The sequence below is a fragment of the Anarhichas minor genome, unplaced genomic scaffold (assembly GCF_050575085.1).
Source record: "Anarhichas minor isolate MPS153535 unplaced genomic scaffold, ASM5057508v1 ptg000003l, whole genome shotgun sequence".
Classification (NCBI taxonomy): Eukaryota; Metazoa; Chordata; class Actinopteri; order Perciformes; family Anarhichadidae; genus Anarhichas; species Anarhichas minor.
The window spans coordinates 6,743,208-6,757,794 of record NW_027466449.1 but is presented as its reverse complement, the minus strand read 5'-3'; the positions used below and the strand labels follow the sequence as shown (position 1 = coordinate 6,757,794).

The window sequence follows — 14,587 nt, the reverse complement described above, 5'->3', positions numbered from 1 at the left end:
ATAAAACTGGCATACCACCTTATATTATGTTTTAAATTAAAAAGACGAGAAAAATGTGCTCAGCGGAGTCCCGATAGGTCTACGTTTTCAGCATCAAGTCAACATACAATCTCACAGAGAGTCCACAACCGTAATAAATACAGAAATAAATAGAGAGGGGTAACACACATCGTGCTGAACCTCCTGCGGAGGAGTAGAGGTCCTAGTTACACCTGGCTCACGATTTCAGCATCCTCCGCAATGAACCACTGAACTGGAGTCCCGTCTGCAGCTCTCTGGAGAATCACATTACCCGAACCCTGTGAAAACATGGAATCAGTGTTCAGCTCACACATTCTGAACATACATATATTTTATATCTGATTAGTTGATCAAAAGAACATAATTCAGCAACTATTTTAAAAATCGATTAATCAATTTCAGTCGTTTTTTAAGCAAAAAATGTCAAGAAATATGATGTTTCCAGCCTCTTAAATGTGAGGATTTGTTGTTTTTCATGTCTTAATCTTATTGCAAACTCAATATTTTGGGGTTTTGGACTGTCGGTCAGACAAACCAAGACGTTGGAAGATGTTACATTTGACTCGTGGAAGTTGTGGTGGACATTTTTCATTGATTTCTGATGTTTTATTGACCAAACAATCAATCAATGTGTTAAGAAAAGAATCACTCTTGTGTTACTCCTATTTTACTGTTGTAACATGATCAGTACTGACCTGTTTAAATGGAGGCAGATGAGGAGAAGTGGGGCTCTTGACACTCAGGGAGCTCTGCTGATCCTCGCAGCCTGGCCGTAACTTCTGCAGCTGATTCCTCAGATGCCATGACTTCAACTCCTCCGACACAATGTCCCTGGGCATCAGCCTGATGGCGTGGTTCGGGTACTCGTTCAGCGAGGGCGTTCGCACCACCCTGGTGTAAGGCGGAGGGGGCTTCGGGATTGTCCTCGTGGACGAGGCTCCGCCCTGCCACTGTCTTTGCTGAGGGCTGTGTGCCACAGGAGGAGAAGACAGGAAGCACTTTCCCATGTCCAGGTCTTGAGGGGAGAGGGGGCCATCTTCTACATTTGGTCTGACGTACCCAGGGCCGGACTGAGTCTGGTTGGTGTTCTTGGCGAAGTTGGAGAGCCCTTTCTTCTGTGCTCCAACGTGGAATCCGTAAGGCGGCGGGCAGAGCTTTGGGATCTCAGTGGGTGCGTCCCCGCCAGGAGAGCTAATGTAGGAGGAGGACGAGTGCTCCGAGCTGCTGTCCTCCGAGCTGGACTGGTAAGGGCGCAAGGGAGTGTACTCTGAAGAACGCACCATGAAGTCAGCCAGTAAGCGTCGCTGGGGCAGCCTGGCTCGCCCTCGGTTGTTCTCCGTGTCAGCAGGTGGCTTACTTTTGTGAAGTCTGAGGAGACATATGTGGAATTGTTAAATTACAGTGGGCATGTTGTTGTGCTCTTTGTGCGTTAGTGTACTAATCGGACTTCTCTGTGTACCTGAAGGATTGGGAGCCCTGGCGGCGTACGTGCAGCTCTGGGGTGGAGGGGGCGCTGGTGGAGTTGTTCAGACGCAGCGCCGTTTTCTTTATAAACTGAGACAGAGGAATGATGCTCTCTGCTGACATCTGGGTTCCTGCTGGACTACTGCACACAACAAAAAACGGAGACGATGATGTGAGATGTGCAATGCATCCTGTGAGATATGAACGTTGACACTAAGCTCACATTTTTCATTTCATTTTCTCTCTTATAGTCCTGTTAGGACAGCAGTTGTGTGCTCAATGGCTAGTTAATACAGGTCAGACTCGTACCTGGACCTGCTGCTACAAACAGACTGAGGGTTTGTGGCCCTCTGGTAAGGCTGATCCAGATTGGACTCTTTCCACGGAGAGTTCTGGATGGGAGAGCGCTCATACTCCACACTCAGCTGACTTGACGACTGCAGGGTCGTGGCTGACAGCTGGAGGGGGTCTGAATAGGAAGTGCCCAACACAGGAGGAGAGAGAGGGCCCACATCTGTGGATGATCACAGAGAACAGTCGGTATCATGCTGCTCCAAAATATCTCATACATCCTTCTATTTCATACTTCTTTTGTATGTTTTAATCTAAGCATGTCTATCAGTGATGATAATCCTCAGAATATAATATGTACGAATGAACTCTCCGCTCACCATCATCCAGGGCCACCACATCAGACAGGGAACTGTCGTCAGACATGCACAGATCTGCATGCAGAGAGGGAACATTTTAAAAGTGTCCATCGCAGCCACTGAATGTGTTCATGACGTTTTGGCCTGAAGAGGGCAGCAGCGTCACTCACCTCTGTTTTGCTTGTTTGAGCTGCTGATGCGCGGTGTGTTGCACTCGCTCTTGATCCTGTGCTGGAACACGGCCTCCTGCAGATCCTTCACCTTCTTCTCCTCCCTCTTGCACTGCTGCAGCCGGCTCTTCTTCTGTGGTTTGCTGAGCTTCCCCTCCAGGGAGAGTTTGCGGGCCGCCTCGTAAATCTGCCGCTGAAGAGCCAAGTCCGTTTCCAGCACTTGGAGCTCTGAATCCTACGATAAGCACACATTCTGACGTTTAGTTTGAGCTGATGATTTGTAATCTCTTTTCCACAAAAATAGTGAGCGCTGATTGAGGCCCATACCTGTTTATCCACATGGATCAGACCTTCGTCGAGCTTGAAGGAAGCTCCAATCCTCCTTCTGACCAGAGGAAGCTTCTCATCGGGCATCAGAGGATAGTCTGAGGGCAGTTTACCAGTCAGCTCCTGTGGATAAAAAATCAATCTGTGACCCTTACACACAAAATGCAATTTTACCAACTCATTCAGAGCTATTACAAAGTCCCTAAATAATAGCTTGGTAGTATGTGCAGTATTGTAATCTGGACATTACTCACGGCCTCCCTGATGCAGAGCGTCCTGAGCTCCAGCAGGCAGAGCTCCAGACGCTCCTCCAGAGACTGGTGCTTCAGCTTCAGGGCTCTGGTGTGTGTGGTCGAGTCCTTCCCCGGCGACGTGGGGCTGTCTGGACCTGCAGTGAACACACAGAAGATCAGATCAGGCACAGAGATAAATATTCACTATTTTTACTGGAGATAATGTACTTCATTTTCCGATTGGATGACCCAGAAATTCATTACATTATTGGCATTACATTTTTATTATTGGCATTACATTTTTAACACACATACATGGAATGTGCCTACACTGTGAATGGAATTCCCTTTGCGATGATAAAGTTAATCAAAATTAACATCTGCTTTCGCCTCTGCAAACTAAATGATTGCAAACTGTGACCATTAGACCGTTTTAATTATTCACAGTTTCCACTTAAATGTTTTTGAATCCTATAGCTGAGGGAAGAATTAGTTGTTGAAATATAAAAATAAGTACAACAATGTGAGATGCAACTTTTTCTTTAGCTTGCTGTCATCATGCAGCCCTCAGCTACAAGATGACAGACGTGGAAATCAGATGTTCTTACCGGAGTGGACGATAATCCCGCTGTCAGTGTCGCTGATCTCCTCTTTACTCTCGATTGCTGTCATCTCGACTGTGTGCACTTCACTTTTCCAAAGTACCTGTTGAAATAAGCAGATATGACCCAAGTCAGTAAAAGTGAGCTGGATCCCTTATAAGAATACAGACTCTGCTGTTGTGTTTCTACCCCATGGCTTCACTCATGCTCCCTGCTGCTGCTTTACTTAACAAAAGTGAGTGACTGGCGAGTGTCCTTTCACACACTTATCCATGCAGCTCTCCATCTCCTCCCTCCTCCCTCCTCCTCCACCGCTTTCTCCCTCCCATGCTCCCTCACAAAAGAGGCAGACCCCCATGCTTGACTCGGCACATGTGCAGGGGTTAATCCGAATCGGGGAGCCATGGTGACGGGGCACCGTGTGGCTGGCTAGGGGAGCGTGTCGCCATGAGGCGTGTCAGAGGGCGTTTAAAGAGCCCGGACCCCGAAAAAGAAAGCAGATGGCAGCAGGAATTACCCCACTCATGGACTGCACCTGTTCCCCTCCACACACCCCCCCTCCCCCGGCTCCTATTCAACCAGTGTCCAGAAAGCCCTCTGGGGGGGCTTTGAAGTGGAAGAATGTCTCAATGCTGGGCTTGTCTACGCAGCATCAGATCACAAGGTCCCTGCTGACTCCTGTGCAACATTTCACCAACACACGTTCACAAACAAACAATTTGGGTTTATGGCCCGCTCGGCTCCATTGTTGCTGTGCACCAAACGTCTGACTGACGGTGAACGAAAAAACACGAGACATGGAGAGGAACGACAGAAGGAAGAGGACAACAATGACAACAACAAATTGGAAATAAACATTTTAGGGATGAGTCGAGGCTTTTAAAAACACGGCTAGTGGGTCTATGTGTGCGGCTGTTTTGGTGAAATCGCCTCCGGGGCGAGAGAGAGAAAGCTTGCTGCCCTTATTCTCTCAGTTTTTTAGGTCAATGAATTTATTCTGGAGCTCACATGCTTGCCACCACCCTAGACTTCTCCTGCAGAAGGCCAGCGGAGCGTTACAGGCACTAACATGATTATTAGCCTCCCTTATTGCTTCAATGACACATGTTTATAAAGTTATACTTCATGAACTTGACTCCTAGAGCAGGATCTCTATTAACATCATGCAAACAAAGCTCATAAGTCAATTCTGTGTTTTTTGAGAGCAATAAAGGTGACATGAAAACAGACATGAATGGCTGTGATTGTAAGGCGGCCGTGTATAATCCTCAACTCCCGTCTCGTCCTCTGTGTTTTGAGATTGGTATCAGGCCTGTTCCTGTGGGGACCAGCCGGACACTGAGAGAGACAGGATATTATTGTGTATCCTATTGGCCTGACCCATTCACCACCACAACTCATGTGAACTGACGCAGCAATGAGCAGCCATATAGTACAATGAGGCGCAGGCAGCTCGAGTCAGTAAAACAACACTGCAACAAAGGCCCTGTATGCACCCACCGGCCTTAATAATCTGCTGTGGGCACAATATCTGCTGACAGCTCTGCTTCAGGGCTGAGCGGCGTTGTTGGGCCTATATTGAGACAAGGCTGCAGTGAGAGGTGGGGGAAAGGAACAGTGCTGAGTTTTTTCTTTAACTGTGTAAGGTCGAAGGCCCGCCGTACTCTCAGACACATGGCTCCGTGCTGCAGCGATCTCAAACTAAAAGACGTCAACAGGAATCCAGCCGGGTAATCAGAGACAGGCAGGGTAATGTGGGATTTACCCACTTACACCCAATAACTCTGAAGACTTTCACAAGAGTCTGTGGTCGGAGGGCTCGGCTGAGTGAGTGGGTGGGTGAGTTTGTGTAAAACAGCCGATCTCACTAGAAGTTGCAGCTTATTGCCAAGACGTTGATGCCATTTGTCACAGCTTTCATAAAGACCCGGAAGCCGTGGGAGTGTTGAAATCCTACTGGAGAGCCAAAAAAACAATGCTTTTCTTGATTGAGTGAAACAGGAATAGCAGTTAATTTCCTGGCGGGATAGACGCTGATAGCACAGTCTCCACCCGGCTTGATTGATGTAGTCATAACATCTTAATTGTGGTGCATGTGATCACCGCTAGCGGAGACTATCTCGGAACTTGTTCGGGAATGGGAGCTGATCATCCCACCCATCCTCGCTGCTCACCGGACCGTGACAGCGTAACATCTACGGAAGTGGGTGTTTATGGCAAGAGATCATGATGTGCATTGACTGTCTCCCAGACTTCCCCCACCACCCTTTCCTTTCCCATGAGCCTTTGGAGCTGCGATCTCCTGGAATGCCGCCACCACCGCCGCCGCGCTCATTACCACTGTGGTCGGCCCTGGAATTACCAATGGGAACCAGCCTCGCCGAGGAAACAGTGAGGGATGCCTGAAACCAGACCGAGGCCTGTTCAAACCCTGTAATTAAGACTCTCCACTGAATGCTGATACTATGGAAGAAACCAAACGACCTTACAGCATGCCTTTTTTTCAGAGTCGGGTGAAAAGCCAAAATCCATTCAGCAGAATGGATCCACTCTGCACACAATATCGGCTGCTGGAAGAAAAAGTGCATCAATGTGGGGGAGCGGCAGGAGTAAAAAAAAAGAAAGAAAAAAAGAAGTGTTGTATTACAAAGCACGTCACTGAAGTCAAATCTTTGTCTTAAGAAGCAGTGCTGAGTGTGGAAACTCCACAGACTGCAGCAAAAAGCAGTCAAGAGGCCACATTAAAATCCATGAGTGGTCTGTATCAAAGACTCAAACACTGTCAGCCTATTTCCTTTGTCAGATCAACATTGTTAAGTAGTGCACAGGTCTTAGTTCTCCAGCAGAGACAATGCAGGGGTAATAAGCACCATATCGGCCTGCGCTCAGTCACTGGAGGCCATATGCTGGCCAGACACACCAGCTCTGTCACAGCCAAACGACAGCGTAAATACAGAGGAGATGCTCCATTGTTCTCCAGAGGCCGAAGGGCTGACCGAGGTTCACGACACCTTGTCCCCCTGAGTCATCATTTCTGAGGCCTCTGAATGGACCCCGATGGTCATCTCGGGCTCCTGGCAGGATGTGGTTACAGCTTTTCACCCACAAGTACGCACCGTTTACAAAAGAACCGGGGGACTGCAGGGGCATGACAACACAGAGGTGTTGTCTTTAGCACCACAGTAGCACAGCTCGCCTGTCAACACGTGGACTGACGGAGATGGTGTTTATTCGGCCGCTGCCCCACATACATCCTAAAGAGTTGTTTATCAGTGAAAGCAACCTGTTCCTATTCATGCCACAATACGGAGCTTAGAGGCAAAACAGATGGTAGCTGTTTAAAAAAAATAAATCATTATTCATAATTACTTCGTCTGATAGTTGCAATTCCGAGGGGATTTAACTCTCTGCATATGAATACTTTTCTTTTAGAGTTTTTTTTCACACAAAGTATATTTTTAACGAGCAGCAGTGGTTGAAGAAGTACTCAGATGCTTTTCGGATCCTCACATTACTTTACAAGGCAAATGTGGCCATACCAGTGATACCACATTATGAAAATATTCAATTTCAAATCCCGTGTGTTAAATTGAGCTTAAATAAAAGTACAGAAGTACTGTCAATCAAATAATCACAGTCTCAAAATGAAATACATCTTTTATACATTTCTGTAAGTTTTGCATGTAAAGTTATATTTTGTAGCCCAAGTGACTGGTAACTATAGCCGTACAATAAATGTAGTGAAGTAAAAAAGTACAATATGTCCTTTTGTTTTGAAGTTGTGTAAAAGTAGAAAGTAGCAGAAAAAAATAAAAAAAATGAAAATAACAAGTACCTCATGATTGTAGTTAAGTACATAACTTGAGTACATGTGCATAACGTGACTTACTTTACAACACTGAAGACGAGTGAGCACTTATATTAACGACACGTTTTAAAGAAATAGCACAGTTTACAGTTAAGACAGCGGTTCTCTAAAGTTGACCGATCTATAGCATCATCCCCTCGCCTCACACACTTCATCCAATTTAACACTGGCTGAACTCATGTTGCTGCTCCTTCCCTGTCCGGTGCTTTCCCTTCACATAGTATGTTGCTGACCGATAGAAAGCCGTGTGTACTCACCTTGTGGAGTAATATCTGCTCCTCTACAGCATCCTCTCTGAGACAGCAGGAGGTGTTCAGACTTTCTCTGGTCAGATGCGAAAGCAACGCTTGGGACATCTGTTTCAGACGACTCCACTGTCTCGGGGAAGGGGGGCAAGCTTAATTTGTAACGTAAACGTATTTATTTGCAAACGAATTTAGATCTTGTATTAACTTCAATGTATTGGTTACCTTGTATACCTGCTCAAAAAATATTTGTTTTCACTAAAGTAAGTTTTAAACCGGGAGAAGTATATTTAGTGGTGCCGGTGATCTCACCGGATTATTTTTAAATGGTTTGGTCCGACGCTGCTGACTCTCCAGACACGCTCCGCGTATTTACACAGCACGCGACTCACTGAGGAGGCTTTTAATTTGAAAAGAGCCACAAAAGAAGAATGGCCGGAGGGAGAGACAAGTTGTGATAAAACCCAGGACACCTGGTGAGTAGTGGTGAACAAGACCACGCTCACTCCTTCCCTCAGCCATGATGGTGAAAAAACGAGCAAAGTGTGGTGATGAGCCACACATCCATCCAAGAAACCTAGGGTGTACTTTGGATTTCTGACTCTCTACTCAGCTGTATTTGGCCTACTGGTCTTTGGAGATAGTTTATGAATTATGGGATGATTTGGCGTTTATTTATTTTGCTTATTCTCTATTGTATCATGTGCAGTGGTTAATAGTAGGCATATATTGCTCTAATACTGTGTTTGAGTTAAAATTGTATACACTATCTATTTGATGCTACTCTTATAGCCAACTCCACTATACATTTCAGAGGTAAATGTACTTTTTAAAATGTATTTGACAACCACTGTATCTAGTTTATTTGCAGATTAAGATTTCACAGTTCTGTTGTGAGTCAAGACGATATTATGTGTTGTTACACAGTCAGCTGTAATATATAAAGTAGTTAGAATTAGCTCCACCTCAGACGCATACAACATTAAAATGCTGCTTACATGTTAATGTATCAGTATCAATAATCCAATAATATGATATACGGTATATAATAATACAGAAATCTTAGTTGTTGAAATATTTTAGCTTTTGATACTTTAAGAAGTACATTTTGTTGATTATGCTTACTTAGACGATCTGATTACTTTTTTCTTTTTTTCAGTTTTGGTTTCATTTGTTTATGAGATGTGTTACTTAAATAATCTAAATGTGATTCTAGAATAACAAACAGGCTGTTTTAGTCCCTGACTACCTCACATTTCTCCAGTTCTTTAACCAGGCCCTTGGGTATTCCTAGCCTATATATCCTTAAGAAGCCTCCTCCAGATGGCCTGTGCTTTCTCCTCTCGTCCCGTGATGGAATGAAAAGATCAGCTAATTAAACAAAATCCCATAACCATGTGAAAGAAGCGTGAGAGTCCTCAGGGAGAAGAGCTGCATGCAAATCAATTCCCAGTGCTTTGAATTGTGCCCAACAAAACAACACATCTCTGCAAACCATAAAGCCTTTATTTCCACAACACACAGACACACTACAAATCTAAACTCATGACAGAAACAGATACATAAACATGCACATTTGTGGGGGATTTCTATTAATACAAAAGAGTTCTGTTTAGAAATGTTAATGATCGCATAGAGGATTATGTGGCCCTTCCACCTTTTTTATCCAGGAGGAAGCATGATAAGTTGAAAAATAGTATAATGACCATAAAAAACTTAAAAAATACCCATCCTCTTTCCCTCAACAAACATTGATCCACATAGTTATGAATAAAAAACAAGTACTCCACTCCTTCATCAGAACTGTTTCAAAGATTTAAGAAGACATTTCTAAATATGTGTTTCTTGGTATGCATGATTTAAATTCTGATATTTCAAAATGTAATGTTAACTTCACTAAGAGATGTGTGTAGTGAGCTGGTGCCTTTGTGATGTTTTTGTAGCCAGCAGACAGTGAACATGAAGATAGGGCCTCAATGGTGAGATGCAGCAGGGGCTGATGGGAGCCTCGGGGCCTCACTGCTCAAACGTTTGTGTCCGCCTCAGGTTGTCCTTCACACGGACAAACTCTGGGATCTTCTGCTGGTTCTCCCGCTGTCTGATCTCCTCCTGCTCATACTGAGACATGAGACAAGTCAGTGCATCAGCTCTCAGTGTCGTTCATACACCCCATGCACCATCCAGTTAGTCCAGACCAACAGCTTGCTTTACCGTCACAAAACCCAAGTCAACGAGGTTTGAATAGTATGTCGGCGTAAAAACAGTCCGATTTATAGATGTTGCTATTTACTATTTTATATACAGTTAGTTGTTGTTTTCCAAAGAGGTCGTAACCCTTGCAAAGGGGTCACAAAAACATCTCAGGGGTCTTCATGATCAAAACGGTAAGAGAGAAGAATAAACAAGTTCTTCTACACACATTGGTTTAAATCTTTTGGGCTTTTCTATTCTATTTTTCTAATCTTTGTTTTTTTCTGAAATATCACATCACTTGACCTCTTTGGGTGTAGGACGGTAATTTAAATTAAACCATCTGAAAAGTTTAAAGGGGAAAAGTCTCGTTGGTTGACCTGCTAACAACTCATAGACGTCTAAAACGTGAAATGGGTCCAAACAAGATGCAACTCTTTTATAAGGGGCCACAAGCCAAAAAGTGCGGGAGACCGTTTGATCTTTAACAATGCATTGCATTTTTAAGCATATGTTTTTTATATGTAAAATCTAAATTTGAAAATTACAACTGTCAGATAAATGTAGCACAATATATTATGAATTAAGCAAATTTCCCTTTGAAATGTGATACTCAAGCTAAGTAAAAGTACTTCAAAGTTGTACTGAAGTGCAGTTGAGTAAATGTACCTGCATGTGTTAGTTACCTTTCACTACTAATTTGGCCCTTAAAATGTGTGTTTGGGCCAAAGTGAATTTATTTGTATTTCATAATTCCTTAATTAATCAGTGAATTACTCTCAGCTGTTTGTTTTGTGCTTCTTCTGACCTCTTGCATCTTCTGTTGCCTCTTGCGGAGCTCCGTCTCCAGATCTGAGGGCCGCCTCTGAGCCATCTCCTCCTCCCTGTGCAGCTCCAGTCTGCGCTGCTCCAACACTCGTGTCAGCTCCGGTTTCTCCTCCAGCAGCAGACCCCTGCGTGGTCAGTCAGAGTCAGTACACAGACAGTCCACCCTGCTTTGTTTTACATGGAGACCACATTGAGATCAGAGAGCGGAGGTGTTGTCAGTGTTCAGCCCTCCTATACCGTTTATGGCTGAGCAGCAGCTCCCGGTGCAGGTTCTGGTAGGTCGGTGTCTCCACTGAGGAACCGTTCAGCTTCCTGGGCTGAAGGCCCTCGTCACCGCTCCAGTCCGCTGTGGACTGACGGAACATCCGCGGGCGGCCAACAGAGGTCTCTGAGAAACTCCAAACAACTCATATCACTACCTGTTCACCTTGACTTTTAACTCTCTTAACTCAAATCAAAATCAATCAAATCCTAGAATAGATAAATAGAAAAATGTTTAACTACTGCCATCATGAATGCTGTTAATGTAAGTAACTAGGGAAATTAATTAAACAAACGTTACTATACCTTTTTTGTGATGTCCGTAATCTGGTATCTATTGGTTAAAAAGTGTGAAGGAATAAAGAAGAAGAGACACCCTGTTAGTAATTCATCAAGTAAATGATGTCACAGCCACTAGCGGAGCCAGACATGTTAACATTGATGTATTAAAACATCTTTTTTACCTTGATCTTAACCTGATGGGGCCGTGTGTATAATTAGATACCGTAAGAGCAGGAAGTGCCTGCTGTGCTGCTTAAGCAGGTGAGCACAAAGGTGACGTAACAGTTGTGATGTAGGTTTGGCAAAACATGACCAAAGTTCCAGCAGTAATTAAAAAGGAAAATAATATAGATATCTGCATTTATTACACACATAGCGTATAAACAAGAGATAAAAACTTGGCTTGACATCCTACTGTAACACAATCAGACAAAGACCTCTGCCACACCCACTGAAACCAGATAATCAGGAGCAAAGGATCCTATTGAGCAAAGTAACAGATGGTAGATGCTGCATGTTGTAACTGATGCAACTCTACCTCTACGATTCTTTGAGCTCAGAACTGTATTTGGGATTGTGTCTTTTACTGTTCCTGTCTCAGACATAAGCCTCCAGATCCTGTCCCTCCTTGCCCGGGCTCCTGCAGAGAGTTTGAGCTGGCGGATTGATTTCTGACCTGATGGAAGCCATTGTTCCAGTCAGAGCCTGCAGGGCTGGAGTGCGTTCCAGCTAAATCAATAATCTCACAACTCCTCCTTCTCTCTGAATTGTGTTGTCACCAGCTGCCTCTCTGAAATCATTTTACATTCAGAAACATCAACATGTGTTTTTTTCACATGCATTGGAATATTAAAAATGCTAAAATTGAAACAACTTTTTGTTTTTCATATGAGAATAGTGATTAGCCGCATGTTTACATGCAAAAAAAAAAGGCTTTATCAGTTTTCTGAAGTACAAATTAGATGATTTGAGAATCAATGAAGCAATACAACACTTCATAAACTGTATAAATATTGTGTTTGAAAAGCTTTCAATATGGATACAAAACATTGTTGACTGCACTTCTCACCTGAACTGAAGCAGTTTCATAAATGAATCGACTGCATTGTTGTTGAGCATCTAATTAAATAATGTTGCTCATCCTGTGATTCTAACTTGAAGAGGGATGTAAAGTCTACTGGACATACGGAGTTCAAAAATCAACCACGACTGTGAACCCACTGAGGATACACTCGCATCCTGACAGGTGGCCACCAGACCAGACGTTGAGCTCTCACTCTCTGTGCCAAGAGTAAAGGGGGAAGAAAACAACTCACTTTTCTTGCAGGTGACCCCTCCATGGCAGGATGGTGGAGGTCCACTGCGTCAGTAACAGTGTTCCTGTTTTAGTCCATTGTTGTAAGAATCACACCTCCTCACATGGTCTGTCTGTTATCTGTTTCTTTGCTGCATCCAAGTCCAACATAGTGTTGTTGATGAGGGATCCTCAGACTCAATGTGCCACCTAGCAGTAGTCAATAGTGGTAGTAGACACTGAAATCTTATTACGCCATTCAAGATTACCTCACAACCCCCACAGGGAATAGGACGCTAGATTAGCTAATTGCCGCAGACACAAATGCAGCTTAAAACCGACCTAACACGGCACTATGACAAGTTGACTCCAACAATAAATGCTTTCAGGCAAACCAACATACTGTTTATAGTGTGAGGCTTATTGCTTGGAGACATACAGTTTATATAAATAGATTCAGGATAAAAACTTTTGATCTATTTACCATTGGAGTATATCTTTTTTTCTGAATCGTTCTGGGGAAACACATTTATATATGCAAACCATGAATTAGACGTCATTATTTACATCCACAATGCAGTTATGACTATGATGCTGTCACATTTACAATCAATTCATTTACAAGCATCTTGCAGGTTACATTTTTTTTACTCAACTTATACTAAACCTTTCCTGAAAACAACCATTGAAGAGTTAATGAAGGATTTTACATCTTTTACAAGACATAGTAGCACACATTCAGAGGAAAAAGTAACCGTTTTGAGCAGTGCTCCTAAATCAGCTTTTTTTTATTGTTATAATGGAATCCCTATGTGCTGTACAATAACTTATTGTGTTTGTCTTATTTATATTTCCTCATGTAATTGAGCTGAGAGCCTCTGTTTCATTTATTTTTAATTGATTATAAACGTCATGACAACACAAATTGTGAAGGCAGCAGAAAAGTGTTAACAATACAAATATAACTTAATCCTAATATCATATTTTTTACTACATTACTCACCAATCCTTTTATATTATTTCATAGAGGCCTACTTACATTATTACTTGAATTACTATTTATCTTACTCAGTTTTGACTACTGTATTACTTATTGCGTGATCAATTATACATTTATTCTATGTTCATATACTTACTGAACTGTAAAACTGTCATTTATTTTAATAATAGAACTATCAAGTCAAAAAGGGAAAGAAGGAACGGTCTTTTCCACTGACGGCCACATGAGGTCAGTATACCACAGTGTGATCCTGCTTTCAATGTCCCATGATTCCTTGCGGCTTTTTACTTTAAAGCTGACCCGGAAGTTCCTCGTGCTTCACAGTTTGAGTGGGTTGTGAGCGGCGTGCTTGTGTGAGCGTGTGGTCGAGTGAATGAGGGATGATTGTGTGTGAGTGTGTATTTCTGTATTTCTGTAAAAATCTACACAGTGATCTTATTTGATCTGGTCTGAGTTTGGCTCTGCTCAGATCAGAAATGATAGGAAAAACGCTCGCGAGCCTCCATGGCGATGAACAGCGGGCGAGATGTTTAGGGCCTCCACGCTTCATGTTGTGGTCAGAGGTGATGAGTTGATCAGATATACTAGTTCTGGTTGTGTTTGGGTTCATCTCAAGCGTCACAATGGACAATGAGTATAGAGGCGATTCTGATCTAACCACAACCGAGAAGCAGCGCGAGGCGACCTGAGTGGTTGATTGTTTTAAACGGCCTGCGTTCTCATCACGAGGCGCTCGTTGCATGTGACGAGACGCTGCTTGTTTCATTGTTCCAAAACAATGATGGCGGTTTACTCTTTTCACTGGAATTGTCCAAACGTGTACTACCACTCGAAGGTGGAAAATGTCTCTAAAGTGATGTACGGTCACCTTTTAGACTAGTTATCGTAAGTGCTTTAATTAAGAGAAAAACAGTCATGGCTATAGGCCCCTTGCAGTGTGTGGAACTTGTTTTTAAAGTACAAAATTCCCTCTTCGTGTTAGCAATCCTCTCTCTGCCTCAGACCAGCAACTAATAACAGGGGGAGCACGAGTGTGGAGTTTGAGAGGGACTAACTTGTTAAATGTAGCAGCAGGCAGTTTTTTCCTAGTTTGTGCAAGCTCAGTTATCTCGCTCCCTTTCTTTTCTCAAATAATGGGAACACACCCAGTTT

The 14,587-nt window shown here is 43.4% G+C and overlaps 2 protein-coding genes and 1 non-coding gene across 3 annotated transcripts; 1 reads left to right on the top strand and 2 right to left on the bottom strand.

Annotated features, from left to right (window-relative positions):
• Positions 1-206: 206 nt before the first annotated feature.
• Positions 207-3,537, bottom strand: inavaa (innate immunity activator a). The gene is made up of 9 exons (XM_076090951.1): positions 3,474-3,537; positions 2,887-3,020; positions 2,633-2,755; positions 2,306-2,540; positions 2,157-2,210; positions 1,795-1,999; positions 1,481-1,627; positions 717-1,389; positions 207-299 (listed from the first exon to the last, which is right to left on the bottom strand). Exons 1-9 carry the CDS (start codon positions 3,535-3,537, stop codon positions 207-209), a joined length of 1,728 nt encoding a protein of 575 aa, XP_075947066.1.
• Positions 3,538-9,596: 6,059 nt separating this feature from the next.
• LOC142953848 (protein FAM107B) lies at positions 9,597-12,481 on the bottom strand. The gene is made up of 5 exons (XM_076095242.1): positions 12,458-12,481; positions 11,166-11,193; positions 10,836-10,986; positions 10,579-10,723; positions 9,597-9,698 (listed from the first exon to the last, which is right to left on the bottom strand). The coding sequence occupies exons 1-5, from the start codon at positions 12,479-12,481 to the stop codon at positions 9,597-9,599; spliced, it is 450 nt and encodes a 149-aa protein (XP_075951357.1).
• Positions 12,482-13,780: 1,299 nt separating this feature from the next.
• Positions 13,781-14,092, top strand: LOC142960870 (small Cajal body-specific RNA 2). Its single transcript, XR_012956462.1, has one exon.
• Positions 14,093-14,587: the final 495 nt, after the last annotated feature.